The following is a 24,943-nucleotide window of genomic DNA, read 5'->3' as shown; positions in this document are numbered from 1 at the left end:
TATCCCTGTCTAAACAGAAGCTAGGGACACAGTAAGGATGAATTCTGGAGAGCATGATGTGATCACTGATTATCATATTAAAGAGATCTTTGTCATCAAACACACACAGACATCCATGTGATGCAAAGACTTTTTCTTGAACTGACTTTGATAAGTGAGTTGACTGATTACAGTTCCCTTATCCTGGGCAGACACTCCTCCCTCCCAGGTCCAGATTATTTTTTTTCACTCTACACCTTGTTACTTGGAAAGCAGTCAAGTGAAGTGTAAAAAGCCACATAAAACAGGAAAATATGTATGCCTTCAAAATAAAAGCACAAAATCGGGAGCAAAAGAAAATAAAATCATAAGATAAGCAGTCAGTTTGGTCACTAAACCTACAAAATGTAATGAATATTTAGCTTTTAATGTCTAATTAAACCAGGATTACATAAATAATCTTTATGCCAAACATCCCAGCAATGTAATTGATTACAGATAATTTAAATGAATAGATGAATGAATGAACGAATGAATGGTTTATTTTTGGTTTGTACAGTAATCACCACACACAGTACAACAACCACGAAAAAACACAAAAACCAAAAAAGGAATAGGCCAGAAGCTTATTTTTTGCCTATCCTTTTCACCTGACACACCACTTACATTAATTTAAATGTGTACATATGTGTACATATATATGTGTACATGTGTACAAATGTGTATATACAGTGTGGATTCATTATTCTATCATAAAACCTAATTATTACCCAGCAATTCAGTCACTATTCACTCAACTATGTATCAACAGTAAGCCAACTTTTATTATTTTTGCATATTTGTATTGTTTTTATCGTCACTTTTTTCCCACTGATCACAAGTAGCATTTTTAATTTTGTGATTGTTCTGTTCTCTTCTGTCCTATTCCTATTTTAGTCTATTGCACAACGAGTCTAAGAATGTCATATTTGTGTAAAATAGTAAAAAAAAAAAAAAAAAAAAAAAAAAAAGGTTAATTTGTGCATAGTAGGAATATGTCTTTGAACCAAACAGCCTAAAATTTTGGTCCCATTTTAAATCCTTTATTTTATTTTATTTTATTTTATTTTATTTTATTTTATTTTATTTTATTTTATTTTATTTTATTTTATTTTATTTTTGTGACTTTTACAGTGACGTGACGGACGTAACCGGAAGTCACGTTGCCTTCAGTGTGGTTTGTTAACATCAGTTGTGCGTCTTACACCTCGCTCTTGCTGACAGACTCTCTGCGAGTAAGGGCTTTATTTGACGGCAAAAGTCAACGCCTCGACCCGTCGATTTATTCCTCACACGTTTCATTTTGGAAACACCTTAAAAGGTCTCCAGAGCAGTGAAGGACGTCAGAAATGCTCTAAAAAACCAGGTACCTCAACTCTTGTCAACCTGAGCCGGTTCATGTGTGACTTCACCGTCCATCCATCCAGGTTGTCAGCGCTGATCCTGGGACAGTTTATCCCCTTCTACTCGGTTCCAGTTAATGTGGAGAGAAATATTTACTTGGAAAAAGGCTTTTAAGTTTAAGGAAAAGAACTGAAAACTCGACTGCAGACAGGAAAACTACTAAAGGTAAGTCTTCACACTTATAAGGAAATATATTTACCACAGTACATTGTTAAAACCAGTTTCATACTCGCCATTAATGACATAACTGTGCACGTGAGTCGAATGAATTATGGGTAATTAATTGTAAAATGATGCAGAACTGTGGGCTAATTGGAAAGAAAATACAGATAGTTTTTTTTTATATATATATACACATCAGGGGAACAATGAGGTTGCAAGAGAGTACTTTACTGCCCTATGTGCCATTTTATTATTATTATTATTATTATTATTATTACTATTGTTATTATTATTAGCCATTTAAATTTCCTTCCATAAAAACGATTAAAGGCTGTATTGGTGTATGGTGTAAAGATTGACACTCAGTGAGCGTACCTACTGTTAAAGTCTGTGGTTTCCTGCTAAGGTGCAAAATCAAATGAATTCACTCTTAAAAAAAAAAAAAGGAAAAAAAAAAAGAAAAAAGCAGTGAAATGCCCTACAAAAGCTACATGTTTTCATTTGCATACCTGACTGAAACAGAAATTGATCAAATGACAAATGAGAAGGCATTTTTGAAGGCATCTACCCTTGAAATGCAAATACTTTGTGGGATGTGTGAGTCATTGCAAATACTCTTTCTCTTTTAGCATAGGGGCATTTTTCATAATGAGGAAAAGAAAGCTCCTGATGGCAAAGTAAACCTTGTGACCTGTACCTAAGGCCACAGCGGAGTGATGTGGTCTTAATAATATGCTGCTCTTTGTCTGTGCGTGAGCCTGTGTGTATGTGTTGTTTTATTGATTCATTCATTGCCCCAAAGGAAATATCTGCAGCATTCCACCTGCTCCTCCAATTTCCTTACAGAGGACGACAAGATAGAGATAAAGAAGCACATAAACCCTCCCACAGACATACACACTCCATCACTATGGTGCTATTGCAAAGAATGCAAGGTCCTGCAACAAATGTAGCCTAGGGAACATTCCATCTCAGCTGTGCGCCGTTTGGGCTTCAACTTACACTTGAAACATTTCTGTGCAGATGTTCATTTCTGCTTTGACATGTCTCCGGTTTTATTTCAGTGCTTCTGTGTGTATTTGTGAAGTCTTCCAATTAGGTGTAATGAGTCTCACTTTCAGAAGCTTTTTCAGTACCACTTCAGTAATGACTGTAATCTGCCATTTTCACACACAATTCCTGCCATGTTCTGTAAATCATCCTGCCAAACAGGAGTCATAGCACGCCTGTTTGTTCTTGTAATGAAAACAGAGGAAAACAAACTCAAATCTTATCTTGTAACCACGTTGGCACAAGCGCAGAATATTAGAGTGCGGTGCAACTTTCTCACAGCGGCACCTTTTGCAAGAGGACAGATTAGTGCATTTCACTAGAAACCTGAAACCTGAAGATGACGCCTCCTCTGCAAGACTGTATTTATCAGTAGCTAGCAGCATTATTTAGATTTCTTCTTCTGTCAACTGTCATTTGGTCAAATGCTGATCACAGAGTGCAAGTTGTTTGTCTATTTGTGTGTCTTTTATCCATTGGCTTAAAGAGCCTCCGAACCAGCCCAGTGATCTTTGACCCCTATTCACGCCTGCTGTCACTTCAGCTCTAAGGCTTGACAACAAAGAGCAGCTTTTGTTCCCTGAATTACTCTTCCATGCGCATTCTTTGCTCCCTCACTCTGCTGCTTGTAGGGGAGTGAAGTAGGCAAGAGGAACAGGGAAGGGCAGGGCCGTTACAGGTTTAATCCAAATGTGTGTCAGACAGGGGTGTAACTGTACAGAAAAAATTTGGTTTGGTATGTTTTTGGTACAGGGGTCTTCGGCTTGATACATTTTCAATATTTTTTTGGTACAGTGAAGGAAACCAGTTTCATTTAAAAAAAAAAACAAAAAACGATAACCAATCCTCACAAAACAATGCCGGAGAGACCTTAGAGAAGATGGAGGGTCTTCCAACTCTGGCTTTGTACCTGTGACACTGCTCTGAGCTGCCATGCTGGTTCACCTTCAGCATGTGTATTGTGAGTGGACCGCTTAGACATTTGTCTAGGATGTCAAATATTGCACATGGGTTTCGCTTGTGGCCACCCTGCTCACATTGTGTGTGTTCCGCTTCAAGGTTCAAATGGAAACTTAAGATGAGTGTTTGCGTTCTTCACATAGGTTACATGTATTCATTCGGTACGCCTCCGTATTGTTTTGAAGGCCCTGAACTGAAATGATTTGATACCAACAAGTGCACCGTTAAGATAAGATAAGATAAGATAAGCTTTTATTCATCCCACAAGGGGAAATTCCTGGTTTACAGCAGCAAAATACAAAAGCACACAAGAGCAAAAGAAGTGCAAGATCAAAATAAAACCCAAATCAAGAAATCTATATACGCTATTTACAACTGAGCACATGCTGATCATGCCACAGGTTTATTGCACGGTTTACTGTACTGTTTATTGTACAGTTATTTGGAGCAGTTTTTGTTGTGGAGCCTGACCACTGCAGGAAGGAAAGACCTGCGATGCCTCTCCTTCACACACTTTGGGTGCATCATTCTGTCACTGATACACCCCTAGTGTCAGAGGATGATGCAAACGTAGCTAGAAAAAGCATGGGTATGGGACAAGAATGAGAGGAAATGTGCAGATAAAACTGAGAGGAAAGGATGATATAATTCAGGTAAACAGACATGCAGACTTCATAGAAAAATGGGACAGGAAGTGTTTTTTGGAAGGTGCTTGAAACTTGCTGCATATTACAAGTTTTGCACCAATTTGTGACTCTTTAAATGGGTCACATACTTTTTTTTTTTTTTTTTTTGTCTCGTCTACTGTCTGTCGTTCTTCTGTCACCCACATCTCCAGTCTGTGTCACTTATTGTTTTGGCTGCCATCCCACTCCGCATGAAGTCAGACGAGACTTTTGATGATGAATAATGTACGTGAAGTGAAGCGAAGCGAATGCGTGAGTCATAGCTGTACATGATGCAGAGATGCAAAATTTTACTGGAAAACACCAAGCGAGCGGGAGATCAGGGGGCTGTCTGGGACACACACACACACACACACACACATACATACAGGGTTTCATCGTATCAGGGTTTTATATCCTATATGTGTGGGTGGGAAATGCAGTGAAGCAACAAGTTTCAGCGTGAGTGTATGAGAAAAAGAAAGTCCCCAGTACCCATGCAGGGTTCTAGTCTGCACTTCACTTCCGTCACTCATATATTTATGCCAGGGTTTGGTCAGCGCCTTTCTCTTTCTCTCTCTCACACACAAATGAGAGCTGGGAAGTGAAAGAAAAGGGGAAATTCTTGAGCTCAATTGATGCCTGGGCGCCGTGCAGGGACAATAGAGAGGGTGTGGGTGTAGGGGGAGCATTAGTTTACATGTCATGCCAATTCATCGAACTGAAATCTAATGTAAGAGAACAAACATGGTGTTGTGAAAAGGCAAAAATGACTCTGATATAAAGTGACACTCAGAATAAGGGAGGTGTAACTGATTGGGGTTGCACAACAAGTATTGCCATTGTGATGTGTGTATGCGCAATAGTCACATTGACTGAAAAAATGATGACAAATGATGTGTAATGCAAGTAAGGCAAATCAACTCAACCGACAACCCCAAGAGGAGTAAAGACATAAATCGGCTAAAAGCAGGTTATTTATTCATATATAGTGCCTTCATGGTGAATCAGTATGGGTCAAACACCAAATTTTCATCCAAACTCTCTTTAGAAAATTACTTCTCACCTGCATTTGTTGATGTGTTGAAAGAAATAGTATCAAATGTTCAAGAAAGCACCAAAAATGTTTTGAATGAAATTATATTTTCATTATTATTTTCATTTAATTTACATTATTTTGCTTTATTTGATTTTCTTTGTTGATTCATTTACCTAGAAAATCACCCCAGTCATTCAAGAGGGATTAATTCTTTCTAAATAGAACTAATCAAGTGATCTACTGCAAATCTTATACATTGTTCTAAATATTGTAGTGCTGTATTTATTGCAGAAAATCACAGTCCAGTTGCCAATATCATGTAGCCCCACATCTGATTCTTGACAAGTCCACCACTGTGTTGTAGCAAGTGCAGAATATTTAACATTTTCACATGCACACAGAGGAGGTTTGTGTTGAGGAGGACGATGGGGGACGTTTTCGAGAACTGAGCCCTTCCTGTGTACACTTGTCTAAGGCTGTGTCTTTGGGTGTGGTGACACTGGTTTACTGTTTCCTCTGGTCTGAGTAGATATCCTCTTTATCAATATATCGCCTGTAGTCAGAGAATGGTAATGAACAGGATCTGGTTGAGGCTGAGTCGCACTTGAATGACTGAGGTGAAAAAGAGAGAGTGAGAGAGAGAGAGTGCAGCTTGAGTTAGATGATTTCTCAACCAAAGAGAGAGGCCATATGTGTAAACATCCTCAAATGTACATGGTTGAGGTCTGTTTACTGTCTTCTTTATTTTTAATTATTATTCAAACAATGACGCCTCCTTGGGTCCACACTTAAAAATGAGAAAAAGTGTAACAAGTAGTTCTTGGTGTTACATTAATAGTAAAAGGTTGGTGACAGGTATCTGCTGAGTATCAAAATGAAAGCACCCAATTTAAAATGATTCCCTCAAGAACGTATCTTAGGCTACGTTCAGACAGCAGGTCTTAATGCACAATTCTGATTTACTGGTGAAATCTGATTTATTTTTTTGTGTGTGTGTTCGTTCATATTACACATTAAATGCGACTTCTATCATTTTTGAGTTTGAACTGAATGCGACCCGGCGCAAAAGAGGTCCTGACGTGATACGTGACCACACAGGCACGCACTGTGTTTATGGAAGTAAGTATGCTTTTCCCACCACTCCTCCTCCTGGGACCCAGAATTGTGACGTTTGTCGCATTTCAATAACGTAAAGGTCGGATAAATGTGACCTGGCTGTTCAAACTGGATTTTTGGATTTAGGACCACATATGAAAGTGGCCTGGGTCAGATTTGTACTGTTCAAACTGTCTTTAACAGATCGGATACAGGTCACATATGGAGGGAAAAAATCTGATTTGGGCCACATTTGGCTGCAGTCTGAACGTAGCCTTAGACTCTGAAGACCCACGAAAATGTCTCCAAGAAATCTTTTGTAACCGGTGCAGTTAAGGTGCTAAATTGTTAAGCTGACTTGCGTGTAACTGAACTGTCCTTTTTTTATTGTTCATTATAATAATGCAAATTATGTTTCTGTCTCTTGAGTAACCAAAGACAATGTTACACTTTAAGGATAAACAAGTTCAACCTAACCATAAAAGCAGAAACTGTACATTAACTCAATAGTGGTGACACAATGGTGCAGTGGTTAGCACTGTCATCTTACTTAAAACTAGAAGCACTCGGAGAGCGTAGACCTCCGCCAAGGCTGATCAGTGGGCCCCCCCGTGGGCCCCCCCACCCCCGATCACCCCCAAAAGTTAATCATTTCTTCCTTATCCCATTTCCAACAAACCCTGAAAATTTCATCAAAATCTGTCCATAACTTTTTGAGTTATGTTGCACACTAACGGACAGACAAACAGACAGACAGACAGACAGACAAACAAACCCTGGCAAACACATAACCTCCTTGGCGAAGGTAATAACAAGGTCCTGAGTTCTTTGCAGGTGCATCCTACGTCCAGAGACATGCACTGTATTAGGTTAACTGGTCTGTCTAAACTCCCCATAGGTGGGAATGTGAGAGTGAATGGTTGTTTGTCTGTACTGTATATGTGAGCCCTGTAATGAACTAGCAACACATCCAGGGTAAACCCCACCTTTGCCAGTTCATATCCGTGATAGGCACCTGCACCCCTGGGAACCCTCTAGGAATAAGAGGCTTGGACAATTAATGAACTAGAAAAGCACTCGGAGAGCGCAGACCTCCGCCAAGGCTGATCAGTGGCCCCCCCCATGGGCCCCCCCACGCCAAGGAGGTTATGTTTTTGCCAGGGTTTGTTTGTTTGTCTGTCTGTCTGTCTGTCTGTCTGTTTGTCTGTCCGTTAGTGTTAACTCAAAAAGTTATGGACAGATTTTGATGAAATTTTCAGGGTTTGTTGGAAATGGGCCCCCCCACCCCCGATCACCACCAAAATTTAATCATTTCTTCCTTATCCCATTTCCAACAAACCCTGAAAATTTCATCAAAATCAGTCCATAACTTTTTGAGTTATGTTGCACACTAACAGACAGACAGACAGACAGACAGACAGACAGACAGACAAACAAACCCTGGCAAAAACATAACCTCCTTGGCGGAGGTAATAACTCAATAGTAGTTGGGAGCAGCACCACAACAATAATCACCTGAACATAATTAGATGTAGCCTAAACTGATTTCCTTCTTAGTAATAGCTAATCTTCTTTTTTTTTTTTCTTTTTAAACTGATCTCACTATTAATCCTGATTAAGTGTAGCATCAGTTTGTCCTAGTTACACATGACCCCGTACCTGATTTGGTATTATTTTTATTGATTGATCAGTTTGTGTTGAACATGTGAAGGTTTCACTGTCCTGGAGTAGAGGGTCAAGTAGCTTCAGTCCAGGGGTTAAATAAGAAAATCCACATAAAAATGCACAAAGAAACATTAGAAAAGGGTCTGTTAGAAGTGTCATAGGCTGCTTATGCTGAGATAATTAACTCTTTCATCACTATTGTACTGGCCTCTCCTCACCTATTTATTCAACTTTCACTATAAAAGCCAATGGTGATTCATTAACTATGGCAGTGGCTGTGAAAAGCAGATCCTGTTTTCTATTTAAAAACTAACTAGCAGAAATTATTGTAAATATAATAATAAAAGAATAGAAATAGACTTTTGCATCTACATAATAGATAATAAAAGTAGAACTTGGAATCTGGATTTTCCCCATTAGTGATAGTGTTGTTAATGTAGGCCTAAGGTCAACCACAGCTAGTTTGTGCATGTTCTAGCATGGTCGACCGCCACCACACTATGTCTGCCGCCACCACATACCTGCATGTTTGTGCCTTCCATTGGGTCCTCCTGACACAATTTTACTGTAGCCTCAACAGAAGAAATATAAACACTGAAACTGTAAACCATTGAAATTCTGCTACTGAGATATCTGAGCAGCTGTGGTGTGATACTACTCTGTTGTTATGAAAACCCTGCATAGGTTTTCCCAGGCCAGGAAGGTCACAGGGGTCTTCCAGTTAATGTATTATGGTTGTAGGTAGTTTGTCTATTAATATTTCTATCAAAAATACAGTTCTTTGGCTCTTTTTTTTTTTTTTTCATTTTTTAGTTTAAGTTTTCGTTTGTTAGTTGGTGTTTGGAAAACTGGACATGCTTATTCCTGTGCTGAGAGGATATACATACTGAAAATGTGTCCTAATAAAAAAGATAAAAAAAAAAAAAAAAAAATACAGTTCTTTGGAAAATTTCACACACAACAAAAAACCCAAATGTCATCCTGTGCCATCCTCTGATGTATCAGGTTTCAGAGACAAACGTAGGTTCAGAACCCACAGCATAAACCAGTACTGTATTCTTCAAAACGGCCTGTGTTTCAATGTGTATATGCAACACATTAGTTCCTTATCATAAACCACTGAGAAGTCGCACCTTCACACCTTTGCTACTCAAATTTTTAATGTTGCCACTGAATCATTTTTAAAGGGAAGTACCAAAACCGCAAAGCAACTCATGTCATGAGAATACAGAAACACAGAAGTTACATTTTCACCCAATTGTTGTTGGATTTAACAGAAGTAAAATCGGGATATATAAATAGCAGTTTTTTGTTTTACTATTAAATTATACATGTAGCAGTATAAACCAAATGTTTTAGATGCCAATAGGAATAATAAGTGATACAACTCTACTATGGATATACTGATCTGATTTTTCACGTCTGATACAGAAACGGATTCCAAGACATTGTGTAAATGATACTGAGGACTGATCCAATACCAGAAATTAATAAATAAGCTTTATGTCTCACTGTGTAGAGGAGACTGGGGTTATTATTTTATACATAAAGCAATCTCAAGCTTGTATGTAAGAATTGCTTTTTACCTTCAGTGATATGTGTATGTATTTAAGTTTACATAATCAAAGCTGTGATGTTTCATATTAAGTAAGAAAAATGTATTTATATAGCACTTATCATAGAGAAACCTCACAAAGTGAGGATTAAAAGACATAAGACAGCAACACACAAGAGTACAAAGTGCAAAAGCATTAAATATGAAATTCTAGAAATACCCAATAAAATCAAGGAATACCCATAAAAGTAATAGAATAAATGTGCGTCTTAAGGGTGTAGTAAGTGTCATAAGGCAAAAATTTCATAATTTCACTGTAGTGTATTGTAATTCAATTGTTCTGAGAGGACAGGAGACTGCTGTATTTACTCGTGTCAAAAATCTACATGATGTTCTGGATTTGTCTAATTACATGTGTTGTACAGACAGGTAGAAAAGGTTAAATACATGACTGACAGCTGTAATTACCAATCACTGATCACATGATGTCAGATGCAACACATACAGGATTCTGTTGCCTTAGTAACAAGCTTGGAAAACTTGCTTTACTTTTCCATTACAGCATAAAATGATGTCAGGTTATCTTTAACGTCCTGAAACACCGGAAAGTACATTTCAGCTTTTTACATGAAATAATGGTCTTGAGTGAAAACGGTATGAGCAGTATGAACAGTTGTGGAACTCCATGTATTTATGATTAGTCTTTTGATTTGGACCAAGAGGAGAAAGCTGCAGAGAAAAGGTTTCAGCTCCTGCAACTTTATTTTTTTATAATAAATATTCACCAACGACATGTTAAAAAAAATTGGTGCAGAGCGTTTGTTGGTGGTGTAAGAGGAGATTTGTTTTTGTCAGGATCCATTTCATAAAACACTTCAGAACTTTATAGTATCTTTTTTTTTTTAATTGGGTTATTATTTTATGTTTGTAGATTGTTTCCTAATCATTTTGACTGGCAAAGTGATAATCTACACATATTTAGCAAAATAAATGGTCTTATTTTTAATTTTTATTATATTATGTCCTATATTCAGAGGTGAAATCATTTCCAATAGCCTGATCCGTTTGGACAGATAACCCATCCAGATGTTTTGGTCATGATCAAATATCAGTACATGATCAGTGAAACCTTGAATTTTGTGACATCTTTGCCATTATTGATTCTACTCATCAGTCCAGTTCTTTACTGATTTGCTGCCTTATTGAGTTTTGATCAAGTTTCTTTTTTGGGGAATAAGAAAGACCTACACAGGTTTTCAGCATCAACAGAACTGTTCTATTATCTGGAAGTCCAAACACAGTGTAGAAATACAGTGGAAAATACATGCATATGAAACCTGCTCTTGGCCCGACAGACATCAGACAGATATGTATCTCTAACTGACATACTGCTCAGTTTGGAAGCAATGACTCTTGCAAAGAGTGTCAGATACTTGTCATTTCTGGAATTTCAGCCCACATTGCCTAGACCATATTGTTGTTGTTTGCACCGTAACTCAGACAGATCATTTCACAGACAGTAGTTTGTAGTGTCTTTGATTCCAAAATGCTCTCCTCTTCACTGTGAGTCCCACGTATTTCTGCAGGTTTCAAGAGCTAAAATGCGAAAGTTTGACGTCAGTATTTTGCAGTGTGCAACTTTCAGTAACACATATCCCTACTGATGAAAGGAATAAGCTTGCAGACACACGGTTCAAGTGGATTAGACAAATGGATGCAACTGGAACCTGTTCTTGATACGCATCCCTGGAATAACACATCATACAGGAGTTAATTTAAAGGAAACAGAAAATCAGAATCCGCTTTATTGGACAAGTATGTGAACACATACAGGGAATTTGGATTCAGTTTTTACATTGCTCATGACATACAGTTTCAACATGAACCCAGACAACATGAACCCAATCACATCTAGACCTAGACATAATATAGACAAACATTCAACTAGAGACAAGGACAACCATGGGTTGAGATTTACAGTGGATTTAAAATGTAATATGGACACAGTGCAAATTGTAGTTTTTATACAGTGAGAGGATGTGTGGATCTGGTCTATTAAAAATATATATTTATGTATATATTATTTACAGTAGGTTTTATATTGTAATATGTACAGAAAGTGCAAATTGGAATTTTTGTACAGTGAGTGGATATGTACAGGGATACGGTCTGTAAAAATATGTTTATGTATATATTAAATATATAAATATATAAAATATAGCATGTGTAGCCTATACTTTGCAACTTATTTACTGTTGATAATGCTCTTTAGAACTTAGAAAACGGAATAAATAACAGGGTTCCTATGGGGTCTTAAAAAGTCTTAAGAGTCTTAATTTACAGATCTGCGTTTGATACCTTAAAAAAATATTTAAAAGGTATTAAATTTGATATGGTATGCCTTAAGTTATGTTGCCATAAACTTGTTGGCTGTATTGTGTTTAAATGTCCAAGATGCAAATAAAGTAATGTTAGCCTATTTAGTTCCATCCATTCCAACCTCACAATTTATACTGAAATTAGGAACCAATTTTCATTAACTTTGCAGCCCCCGGTGAGAAATAACTCGGAAAAGTGGGGGTAAATAAATACATTGTCCTAAATTCTAGGAGTCACAGATTTTTGCCAGTATGGATGTGAAATGGGCATTAAATTCTGTTCTAAGTAGTCTTAAAAATGTCTTAAAAAGTCTTAAATTTAACTTGTCAAAACCTGTAGGAACTCTGAAATAAGTGCAAAGGTGATGTTACTTGCTTATGACTCCTCACTTGTTAAACATCCTTCCCACTCCCACCGTTTGGGTCTGAGTGCTAGTATGTGGCCGTCCAAGACTTAAGTCCTTCTCGAGTGTCAGGTGTATGTTCCAGGCCACGGTGTTATAAATAGGTGACTGACCTCAGGCCGTACACTTTGACAGTTTTCTGTCTGTCTGTTTTTCTAGTGCTGCCTTTCTGCATTGTTTGTGGTTCAGCCAGTTCCTGTGCTGTTTGATGCTGAGGAAAACCATGACTGTTTCCCTGCAGTCTGCTTTTCTTCACATATGTTCTTCAGATACTGTACACCAACTCCGTACATTTACTGGATTTTTTAAACTGCATGATATAACTGTGGTTAAAAGTTTGTTATGGCAAACGAGTGGGTTGACGTCAAACCAATGTCTGTGTGAAACAAAATGGGAACATTAAATGAAAATGAAAATGCTCCAACAGTGCGTATGCATCATTACTTAATTAAATGTCTGTCTCATAAAGCTCACATGACTGTCACTCGGTCTGATGTGTTGCAAAGTGGTATTTTTTTAGGGAACTGTGTACTGTATTCTGTGCTTCTCTCACAACTCTAAAATGTCTGATAAATCAAAATTGAAAGACCCGGAATAATTTACTGGTATGCTACTTTTTCCACAGGGAAGCCAAACATTCTGTAGTTAGATGGAAACTTTGTGTGTGAGTGTGTGAGTATGTGCACTCCATGGCAGTTAAAGGGAAAGACTGTTTCTATCGATAACAACTGTGAACGGTCTCTGTGTGTATTTAGAGCCTGAACTCATTTGTATTCACTGATAAAAGAGTACAGATAACAATGCAGGCGTCTGGATAAGAATAGTATCATTAAGAAAACTTTATGTCAAAGTTGTGCTGCCTTTAGATAGGGTTTTGGTTTTTTTTTGCTTCATGCTTGCTTTAGAATGTGTGTCAGAACATAGAAAGAATGTCACATAGATGTTTGCACTGGATTGAAATTACATTTTACAACATTTTCATTTCATTCCATACTTTTTCAACTGTTAGTTTCACTGGCGCTCATTCTAATTTGCTGACTGACTTCACCGTGCACATGCAGAAACAAGCCACAGAGCGGTTCCTCTTTCACAACTCTATTTAACTCTGTGTGTTTTACCTCTGGCAGTTGTCGGCGATGGAGCTCAGACTGATGCAGATTCTGAGAGCAGTCCTCATCTTATTCTTCTATGTCACCACCGGTAAGATAAACAGTTCCAACTTCCCAAGTAGCACTTTTAGCTCTATATTCACTGTTAAATCATTTTTAATGCATTTAAACATCCTTCCTATTTACTCTGTGCAGAGGTGGAAAGAGTACATTTGTATCAATGCAAGTAGAGGTACTAATAGTTGTGGACTGGTAGAATTAGATGTTGTGATTCAACTTCTGTACTCAAAACTGAAAAAGTACACACTCTAAAATCAACTGAAAGCATAAATGTAAAATATAACTCTATGAAAGACATTCTGGCTTTTTCTGTGCACATTTAAAACATCACACTAATGTAACAGGAAGACAATTAAACCATTCTAAATTTAAATAAATTAAAAAAGAGAATATTATAATACTAGATAACACATATTACAAATATAACAAATATTATGATGCCTGTCTTATGCACAGATGGATGCACTAATGGGTGTGATCTTGTCCCATCCATTTAGGTCAAAATTGTAGTTGTTGAAAAATCATACAGTGATGCAAAATAAAAATAAATAATAATTTTCCTCAAATGTGGGAATTGCGTATTTCTATTGTGGGTATCAGAATGTGGAATTCTTTGGCAATGCAAGAGAAGAGCTGTACAAATATTTTTCAGTTTAAGAGGTTGTATAAAAACATGTAATGAAATAATTTTACTAATGGATTTTTTGATTTGTTTATTTTAATTGACTTTCATGTAAACTGTTTAGTGTAATGGCAACTTATCTGATGTAAGCAGATGCTTTAAGGAAGGGGCAGCTATTAAAAGTTTTCTTCATCCTGCTCCTTTCCAATCATTTACATTTGAATGAATAAACAAATGAAATGAAAAAAAAGTACTAAAACTGAAAGCCTGCTTTGCAAACCTAAGCAAGAGAAAGTACAAATCTTGATATTAAGGGAGTAAAAGTAAGAAGTTGACAGAAAATTCAATGCAGTATAGCCGCCTGAAAACAGTAAAGAAATATGTCTTTGCTCCACCGCTGAAAATGTGGTTATGTATTTTGTTATGTATAGAGATGTAGTTGAAGAGACAAAAACACTGACAGGAACATCAAACATACCACAAGTTTCCTTGGCAGATCTGATTACCTTTGGGAGGAAATGGTGACATACATTTGTGTCTGTGAAAACAAAAACTCAAAGACTATAAACTTGTGTGTACAGTAGCTGTTACAGTATGAGCACAAACAGAATGACACAAATATTCAGTACATCATATGTCATTAGTGTGTGATTATTAACTTCAGGATGTGTGAGATAGAATAATTATTCCGATCTTCTCACGTGACTCTTCGGAGAAAAAAAACTTGCAGACCCGACATCTCTACTTGCTATCAGTGCAGTTTCACTTGTGCTAAGGTCTGCCCGACTGTCTGTGCCGCAGGTTCCAGGACACCACTGAGATAGGAAGCTTATCAATTAAAATTCTGTGTGGTTTCACGTCTTGACAGATGCATGCGTTTATGTTCCAGACATGAATTTTATTGAAATGTGTTGGCGTCAGAGTGTTGTTTCGGTATCACACATGGGTCTATTTTGGTGCTGATGTCGCACCAGAGACACATCTTTGTCCAACAGTGTGACCATAACACATTTAGATATTTATTTATTCACTTGGGTCAAACCGTTTTGTACAGGCTTTGAAACTATCGACTGTCATTTGATGAGAGATGATGGTCTTTTTATGGAGGAAAATCTAAAACGAATAAAAACAAGATCAGTGAAGATATAGTAGAGTAAATTAATAGAAGACCGATATTATTTTTACAATTTTTATTTATTCCACCTTTTTATCAGTATAATACAATTCAATCTCCTCAGTTGGGGAGCAGGAAAAGATACAAAAGAACAGAAAACCAACAAGTGACAAGAACAGCCTGTGTTCGTGTCAGAATATCTAAAGGTACCTTAATAGACACATTTGTCCCTGAATGTCAGCCATTTTCCCCAGTTTTTTATAAAGAGATTTTCTTTCAACTTCAGTTTATATGTGAGATGTTCCATGACAAGTATATCATCTATGATTGAAAGCCATGGTTTTTAAGACAGAGCATTAGTCTTAAGCCAGTTTGAAGACCAACATTTAATTTGATATTTTATTCTTATGGAAATATGATTACAGGAAAACCAACCAGCATGTATTTATTTTTGCCTTTCCATCTTCCAGTTTCAGGTGGTGACCGGGACTTGGAGTTTTGTGGCACTTGGCGCCATGGACTGGATCCCCTGACCCTGAATATTGACCTTACCACAGGTTGTGACAAGATCAAAATCTCAGCTAATAAGACCTCATTGTCTGTTGCTGGGAAGATTACAACCCAGTGTGTGCGTTTCGACACAATCCGACTCAACCATCTCCAAGAACCAAAGATTGAGAGTAAATTCTGTCTTCATTGGAAGCCCCTGTTGGACCAGTTGTGGCTGGAGGTACTGGCAAGACAGCAAATGGAGCATGATTAGAATTTGTTGGACAAGTTTTTTTTATGTAGTATATCATACCTGTTGACTGCTAAAGCTAATCCAATGCTGGTTTTCACCATCATGGTCATGGTACTATAACTAAAATCATCAGTTGATTCAATACAAAGGGTATGAAAATAAAACTAGCAACTTTTCTCTGAGTAGCATCATCTGTGAAAGTGAAAAAGTAAGGTGTCATGTAAAAATGATGTATGCTGAGACCCAAAATATTATGAAGTGAAAAGCGCATACTACAAGAAGAGCCTGGAAGTTTGTACAGTTCATATTGTGATTTTCACAATACTCTGCATCAGTAGCACTAATTAGTGTATAATCGTCTTAAAACCAGAATCATTGTGTTTTTAGGTGAAATTTAGAGCTATTCATTTATTTAGTTGTAACATGCAGTTTTACCTCTAGATGCTACAAAATAGACTACACTGAAACTGTAATGAATTTCTTTGTTTCAGATCTTAATGTGGGTTTCCTTGTGTTTTTCTGTTGCTCTTTTCTTGTTTCAGATCGAAGGGGAGCAGCTTCCTCTGTGCTGGCCCACTAGTCTAGAGGACTACTGTTGCACACAGCTGTCTGATGGTACAAGGGCGCCTGAAGATGTTTATGGGATATTGGACGCTTCTATCCGTGGTGATCCCACCACCAAAGACACTCTTACAGCCTATGAATTCAATGGAACGTTCCTCAACTGCAGTAAGAGAGAATGCTTTTATGACAGAGAACAGCACATGCAATGTTGTTTATTTCTTGCTATAATTGATTTAGCCTTTATGTAGTTATAATCTTTTTTTTTTTTTTTTTTTTTTTTTACAGGGAAGGAATACTGTGATAAAGAGAACTACGGATCCACCCATGGCAACCAGTAATTACCTCTCTTTTTTTGACACATATGCCATCACATTTACTGTCCAAGTGGCATGACTGTGTTTTTGTTAACATCCTTCTCTGTCTGGCGTCTTAATTGCTGACGTCGCTACCGTAAAGCTTTATGTAATCAAGTCCTTGTGAGAAAAAAACAAGAACTGACTACAAACAGGAAGCTAAACGTTATACTATGTTTGGGTGTGGGGCTTACAAAAATAACTTGTTTCTTTTGTAATAGACTTCTGAAAGTGCCATTTTTAACTTAACATTACAGCGGTGTGTCTTAATTTGTATGTTCAGGGTTGGAAAAAATGTGGCAAGGCACCAGGATGAAGGGAATGCTGGGAATCCCTGTGCTCGAAGCACCGTCGTGGACATGAAGGATGATGTGAAAGGCTACGAGGTCACTTTGAATGTAAGAAAACACACAAGCATATTACAGATTCACGCAGTATCACATTGAGAAGCATACTAGAACTCAACATTAAGGATTTATTTCTGTTAAAAGAAGAAGACTGGCTGTTGGGGGAAAAAAAAAACAATCAAAAATAAGTCGACTGTATGTTCATGACCTTGGCCTAAGTGCGACAGCCATTTCCTTTCATGCATTACTTGCGTCAGCAGTGTTACCACAGTGGTTTTGTCTCGTTTGTGCTCTGACATGCAAACATGAAGCAAATCATTGCATTTGCAACTGAATAAACTGAACCTCAAATGTCCACATCATTGCTTTTTGTACATTCATTACGTAGTGCATAGACAAGTATAATATATAATATATTTTGCAAAATACACCAAGCGTAGCCATGCTGCTGATGTTTTCTGCATGTAAGTAACACAGCACAGCTCTCACACACAGCTGCACAAGTGTCATAATAAATCAGAACTTGTCATCATTGCCTTTGGATAATTTGGGGGATTTTGGAGATTTGAAGATACTGCAAATATGAAGTGGGAGAAAAAATGCACTGAAGGGTTGGATCTGTTAAATTTCCCTGTAGAGAGGAGTGTTTACAGATATGTCAGGGGTTCCAATGTAGATTTTTCATCTGTTCATTTGCACTCAAATCACCTAATATGTGTAGTAAATAAGTAAAACATTGTAAGTCCATCACATCTCACTTTAAGGCTCCATATTTGCAGATCGCAGTCTGACTCTCCTCTCTATAATACAGGACAGCTTAGTGGGCGACTTGACATCCATGACTTTGTACCTCCATTTATAATCAGAGGCTTTCTGCAGAAACAGTTTTAACTCTGTAAATGAGTAACTAAGTTAGTATTTTCAGTCAAGTCAAGAGTGGTGGTCATTAGATGAGAAAATAGGTGAGAGGTTAGCCACATCAAAGCCTGTGATCACAACCTTTCACTCACAAGTAGAGGATTGCTGCTACGAACTAACATTTTCCCTTCAAGCTACCTCAAAATAGGTCTATGCGTGTCAGTACCAAGTAGTAATCTACACCCACATCTACTCATTACAACCGTGAACACCACAGGGTTTTGATGCTCATTCACAATCGCACTGAGAAATAGCACAAGTGGATTTAAGTCAAACTCCGAATTGTGCAGTTTTAATATTTTATCTAGTTAAATTTGCAGTTACATCCTGGTTTTAAGTCAGTGATTAAGAAGTAATACTGACATTTGTATGTATTGTTGTGCACTTCACTTTCATTTATTGACAGTACTCAAAATAGACCTTGATGCTGGTGTACAGTTTTTAACTCTGAAATATCAGTTTATTTATCAGTTTGATCTTTTCAGTTCCTCTTTTTGGTCTTTTTTTCTTCCAGGCTCCTGATGATGTACTGCCAGAGTCCGTCCCCTCTATCTATCTGCCTCCAACACTAAAGCAAGCAGCAAAAAATACTACCCAAGTAGTCTGCACTTACTTCAAAAACAACTCCCTGTTCCAGGTAAGACACTGTTTGCCCATTGACATGAGATTTTATATTTATTGTTTTATTTTTTTCTGTTTGTCTTTCTCTTTCTTCCTTTGCTATGACTGCATGTCATTCAGCCCTGTATTGTCCTGCTGTTGCAACAATGTAAATTTCCGTATTGCGAGACACTAAAGGCATTATCTTATCTCTTATCTTAGTCGACACCACTGCAGACACTGTGATGCTCTGTTCTCCATTGATCAAACAGCAGTGCATTAAATTGTAATAGACTGAAATAATAACAAATGGTTAAGATGTTTGTTTGTGTTTTTTAGGATTATCAAAAGAACGGCAAAATTCTGGATGATGTGGTCGGTATAACTATGGAGAATGAGGTCATTGCTGACTTGTCTGAGCCCATCAGAATTGGTTTCCACCATGAACCTGTAAGTGTATGTGTTTTATCAATTTGAAGACTGCCAAGACTAGTACATATGAATATGGAAATAATGTTTTTTTTTTTTTTTTTTGCATTATTGACCCACAGACTAGAGTGGTGTGACTGGAGTATTTTTAATTGTTTGATTGGCCATCCTCAGATTTCACAGCTGTAAATGAGAGAACAGCTGCAGTACGTTTTATTACCTCTAAGTACATTATTAAGTTGTTCAGCACTTGCTCACTAATCCTTATGTAGCCACCAAACTCAGACATAATGTAATGGACTGAACACACGGTGAACAATGAAAACCAAACTTGCATTGTGCATCAAGCCAACAGCGCAATTTATGCAGAGGTCAAACCAAAACATCGGTGAAACATAGACACCATTTAACACTCAATCTACTCATATACTATAGATAGTTGTGCATCAAACTGTTTTTCTTTCTGTTCCATTTAGTTTCATGTCAACCTGTGGTTGTCTCGAACTGAAACTAACTCTAACCTCATGTCTTGTGAAATCAAGTAGCATTTTTTAGACAATGTCTCGCCTTCTCTGCAGTACACATAAGTCATTACTTATTCTAATTGAGCTGTGTTTTTAATATGTATTTAAAATAAACTACTACAGTAAACTCAGCTGTTGATTGTGACTGTTGAAAGTGCTGGGTCTAAATGAAAGGATCCGGCTGATTCCTCAGTGAGCCTGAGACTGTTTTAATATAAATGGAAGTGTTCAGCATGCTAAGTAGCTCATGTCTCTTTCATCTTTTAGAAAAGTCACTCAAGGAAATGTGTTTCATGGGACACTAAAAAAGGTTTGAGCCTTAATAACCAACCATACTGATCAAATTAACTTAACACATACCTCCATAGAAGTGTTCAACAGTGTTTAAACCTGTATTTCTCTTGTGTAGATCCGCTGAAGGTGAACTGGTTGGTGGATGGATGCGAGACACGAATGAAAGGACCAAAACAAACCGAGTGTCTGTGTAACCATCTGACCTACTTCACTGTCCTGGTGGTAAGACACCCAGCAGATAGAAAGAAGATTTACTCATTTCTACAAAAAAACATAGATTTTTACTTTGCAGCATATTATCATTCTGCACAAATATGAGAACCAAAATTACAAAAAAAGACTTTCAAGACACATGGCAAAACACACACTAATATTCTCACATTTATAGTTCAATTCTTTCTTTTTCTCTGGCAGGAACTAGATCAAGGGCCTCGACCAGTGCGCCACCTTCTGGCGTTGACTGCCATTACATATCTGGGTTGTGCTGTGTCTCTGCTCAGCTGCATCGTTCTTATAGTTTATCTCTGCAGAAAGAGGTAGCACTCCATTTTCATTATTTATATTAGGCTTTGAAAATGAAAACAAAAAGGATTATCTACCTGACCTTTTTCCATTTTGTTTACCTTCTCCTCATAGTAAGCGTTTTAAGGAAATGTCCACACCCATCCACCTTGGCTTAGCAGTGTCCCTCGCTATCCTCTATGCGCTGTTCTTCTTCACGGGGGTCTTGGCCAATGTGGGAGGGGAGAAAGTGTGCATCTGGGTGGGGGCAGGCCTCCACTATGCCCTGCTTAGCTCCTTAATATGGATGGGCATAGAGGTTTTCCACACCTTCTGGTTGGTCCACGTGATTTTTAGCCCCTCGCCACAGCCCTGGATCTGGCTCGTCATTGGCTTTGGTGAGTGTCATCATGTGTAAAAACCATACACACTTGAATTTACTTTTACATAAGCATGATATTAAATATATGATATCTGAAATCTTTTGTCCTAGTTCTGCCTGCTTTTCCGGTCACAGTCCTGGTTTCAGTGGGTGATATTTATGGTGAGAAAATGTTGGTGCCAAGTGAGGATATTGCCAATCCATATCGGATGTAAGTAACATTTTTGACTCAAACTATCAGCCAACACAGTGAATCACACACTCTATGTTTTTAGCTTCAACAGAGTAAATGTAGATTAGTGTAAAATGGAATGGAAATGTTGCGCTTATCACAGTAGGATTATTTCTGTATCTCATGTCATTTTATATTTTTTGTCTTTTATTATGTGATTTATAGCTTATGTGGTGTAATTTTAAAATGCACATATTCCTCCATAGGGCTGAGTGTCAAAATTTTTTATTTGTTTTTCTTTGAATTTCTGTATTTTCAGGTGTGGGATGAAATATAACAATAAGGCCCTGCTCGCTCACTACTGCACCACCGTGATGGTCGTGGCCATCCTGTTCCTCTCGGGTCTGGTGATGCTTTTCCTGGTCTACAGACAAATCCGCACCAGGGATGAGTGGAAACAGAAAAAAGTGGCATTCCTCAGTATCTGGGGTCTCAGCTGCCTCTTTGGGACAATGTGGGGTCTCGCCTTTGCGATCATTGGACCATTCACAGACTTCATTCGCTTCGTGTCCGTTATTCTCACCTCTTTTCAAGGTTTGAGCTTGTAATGTTTCTACTGTAGAGACCAGACCAGCATGTTAAAATTATGTTCTGCCTTCAAATGATGGAAATTTACTGAAATATGTCACATTTGCATAGTTTTGCAGCATTATTTGGTTTGGTCATGGCTTACGATGAACTTCTGACAGGGTGTTTTTTTTTGTTTTTTTTTTGTGGTTTTGGTAATGCTCCATTATATTGGTGTGGGAAGTGAAGAACTGTTTTTGTGCAGACACATTTACAGTATCTGAAAGAAAAAAACAATCTGTGAGAGAAAAAAGTATAACACTGAAACATTTTTAGGTGTTTAGTTCAAAACTGCAAACAAAATACACCCTAAAGACACAAAGAGTATATAATACTTACATTTGTTGAGATGTAATATTGTATCATCAGGATCATGGTGGTTGTTGTATTTTTCAGCTGTTAAAAGAGTTTGTAATCAAAAAGTAATCAACTATATTAAGTTACATTACTGTGGAGTCATTTAAAAAAACAAAACATTTCAGTGCTGATAGTAAATTAATAAGAAGAAGAAAGGTTAGAAATTTAGGATAATGGAAAGCTTTAATAAACAGATCTATATTTAAATGTTATTAACTTTTTGTATTGCACTACAGCAGTAAAGTTCTATTTTTTATTTTTTTTTCCATCCATACATATTACATTTTGTCATTATTAGAAGATACACCTAATATCCAACTCAGTGCTCACAGCTTGTTGGCAGATTTCTTTTATTTAATGCTAGACTGCAATAATAAGGCCCATGGTAACTAAGGCTATGTTCAGACTGCAGGCAAATGTGGCCCAAATCTGATTTTTTTGCCCATATGTGACCTGTATCTGATGTGTTAAAGACAGAACAGCACAAATCCGACCCAGGCCACTTTCATTTGTGGTTCTAAAGCCAATACTTACCTGATATTTTGCAATGCGACCTAAGTATGAAACAGAAGAGCGGCTGGAAAAACATATTTACTTCCATAAACACAGTGCATGCCTGTATGGTCACATATTACATCAGGACCTCTTTTGTGCATGTGGGTCACTTCAGGGTATAAGCCGCATTTAATGTGTAATATGAACGAGCACACAAAAAAAATCGGATTTCACCCTAAATATTAGAATTTTGCATGAAGACCTGCTGTCTGAACGTAGCCTTTATGTTACATACTTGATCTGAGCAGCACTTATTCAGGTATAATGAACTCATTTTAAACATTTAATAAATCTTCCCTCAATGCACAAGCTTCCATTCCAGTTATCACAAATATCAAATGAACACAGCTGGTAGATAAATGAATGAATTAATCTTGATTCTGCCCCTCATTGTCCCAGGTTTCCTCCTGATGCTGCGGTTCTACTTACTGGACTGGATGAGGAGGAAGACTGGGGGCTCTGGTCTTGGCAGCAGCAGCTCTGGGTCAACCAGACAACACATGCTTCAGGCCCAGGAGAAGAGCTAGACGGACTCAAACACATGCAGTGGGTCGAAGCTGCAGCGGCTGAGGGTTTCATCTAATTCCACTGAGTGTCCCATCACAGACTAAGACGCTTTAGAGAGAATTTCTATTTGACATAAATTTGTTCTGCTGGGTGAGAAGATTAAAAATTCACAGTAAGTCAGCCACTGACCAACTGAGATGGTTAGAAAAGCACACTGTACAGTTTATAGACATGTTCCAGCTGGATCTGTCAAACTGACTTAACAGTTTTTATCTCGCGGCCACTCAGATCTGCAGAAGTCAGATGTATGTGAGCACAGAGTTGACTGAAATTGCAGCTCAGCACTTCTCCTGTGGGATAGATTAGCACAGTTAGCATGTAAAAGTACCCACTATTTAATGTAATGTTCAGTGATTTATTTCCTGAAGTTACTGATGGCACTCACAGTTAAAGGCATATGGAGAAACTTTAGTTAATATAATCAACACCTAGCTGGATTTCACTGATTTTGGTGTTTTAAACCCAGCCATGTTTGTAGTTTATACAGGACACTTGATTAATATATTGATCTTCACTTGGACAGTGGAGAAAAAAATCACTCAGGAACTCTTCGTGCAGGCCTGGAGCTTGTGTTTTGTAGAAAACCTTGGCTGTGTCTTGTTATACAGAGAAGGGAAACATTTTAACTTGAGATTTTTGAACTGTAAAATGGGAATGAGGTCAAGTTAAATTTGAGATGAAAAAAAAAAAAGAAAAACAGATATGATAAATGACTGGCTTTGTATTATTACTGTAAAGAAAATATTATTATTATTGTTGAAGCTATCACTTTTGTACCTTAGATAAGCTTGTTTTTGTACTTTTGTAGATATTTTTAAGTCTTTTACTTTTAAAGTAGCACTTTAGATTTTCAGTCTTTTTAAACGTACACAGAGGAAACTTAATGATGGGCAAGGTTATAACACTTTGCAAGCTTCAGATAAATAATGCCCCATTATGTTGTGAATAATAGAGGACATTTCATAACCAGTATGTGTGTAGAGTAAAATAAAAGCTGAGTGTTTTATGTTAGATGGCTTCAAAGTGACTCCATGTTTTTCCTAGACAATGTTAGACCCTTAGTGAAATGAACAGAAAAATACAGGAATTAATAGATAGTATTTGTTTCAGAATGGACCAAAACACATTTCACTTTTAACTACATTAAGGAACTTTAAAAACGCACAATGAAATTCATGTTTTACTTTTAGTTCATGGACTATATTTCTAATTGTAGTTATTGTTCTTATTGCACATATTCTGGGAGACATACAAGATTTGGAATGGTGGAGTGATCGACAGCATCCCGACTGCCTGATCACAGTTGGCTGCACTCAAGTGTGGCCTTTTTTCTACAGACATTTTCCCCATTTTTAATTCAGGGTTTTTATAGGGAGAGTCACAAGTGTACAAAGCCTAAACATTTTTGGTTTAACAATTTAGCCCATCCCAGTATTTCACTCCCCTTCCCAGTATGTACACTTGTGAGCACAACTTTAATAAATCAGTCTGTGGTTGATAAAAAAGCCCAATCAGTCAGGCAGAACAAGAGTATATTATGTGTCTGAGAAGCTGTTTGGAGTGTCTGAGTACATCTCATGACAATTCTTGCCAATTTTTAAATGTGCGTTTTTAAAGTTGCTTAGTGTATATTTATTTGTAATGAATCCATGTAGAATTTGACATTTCTTTTATCCGCCAGTAAATTTTAGTTACTGTGAGGTTTGCACTT

At 37.4% G+C, this 24,943-nt stretch overlaps 1 protein-coding gene across 1 annotated transcript; it reads left to right on the top strand.

Annotated features, from left to right (window-relative positions):
• The first annotated feature begins 1,218 nt into the window (after positions 1–1,218).
• Positions 1,219–24,153, top strand: LOC115417045 (adhesion G-protein coupled receptor G5-like). The gene is made up of 15 exons (XM_030130987.1): positions 1,219–1,587; positions 13,523–13,595; positions 15,771–16,030; positions 16,585–16,771; positions 16,892–16,940; positions 17,243–17,357; positions 18,739–18,861; positions 19,164–19,274; positions 20,045–20,087; positions 20,187–20,293; positions 20,486–20,607; positions 20,708–20,970; positions 21,066–21,165; positions 21,446–21,720; positions 23,065–24,153. Exons 2-15 carry the CDS (start codon positions 13,532–13,534, stop codon positions 23,190–23,192), a joined length of 1,947 nt encoding a protein of 648 aa, XP_029986847.1. The 5' UTR covers positions 1,219–1,587; positions 13,523–13,531; the 3' UTR covers positions 23,193–24,153.
• The last annotated feature ends 790 nt before the right edge of the window (positions 24,154–24,943 follow it).

Source organism: Sphaeramia orbicularis, chromosome 3, assembly GCF_902148855.1.
Source record: "Sphaeramia orbicularis chromosome 3, fSphaOr1.1, whole genome shotgun sequence".
Lineage (NCBI taxonomy): Eukaryota > Metazoa > Chordata > Actinopteri > Kurtiformes > Apogonidae > Sphaeramia > Sphaeramia orbicularis.
This window is presented reverse-complemented; position numbering and strand designations above follow the sequence as displayed.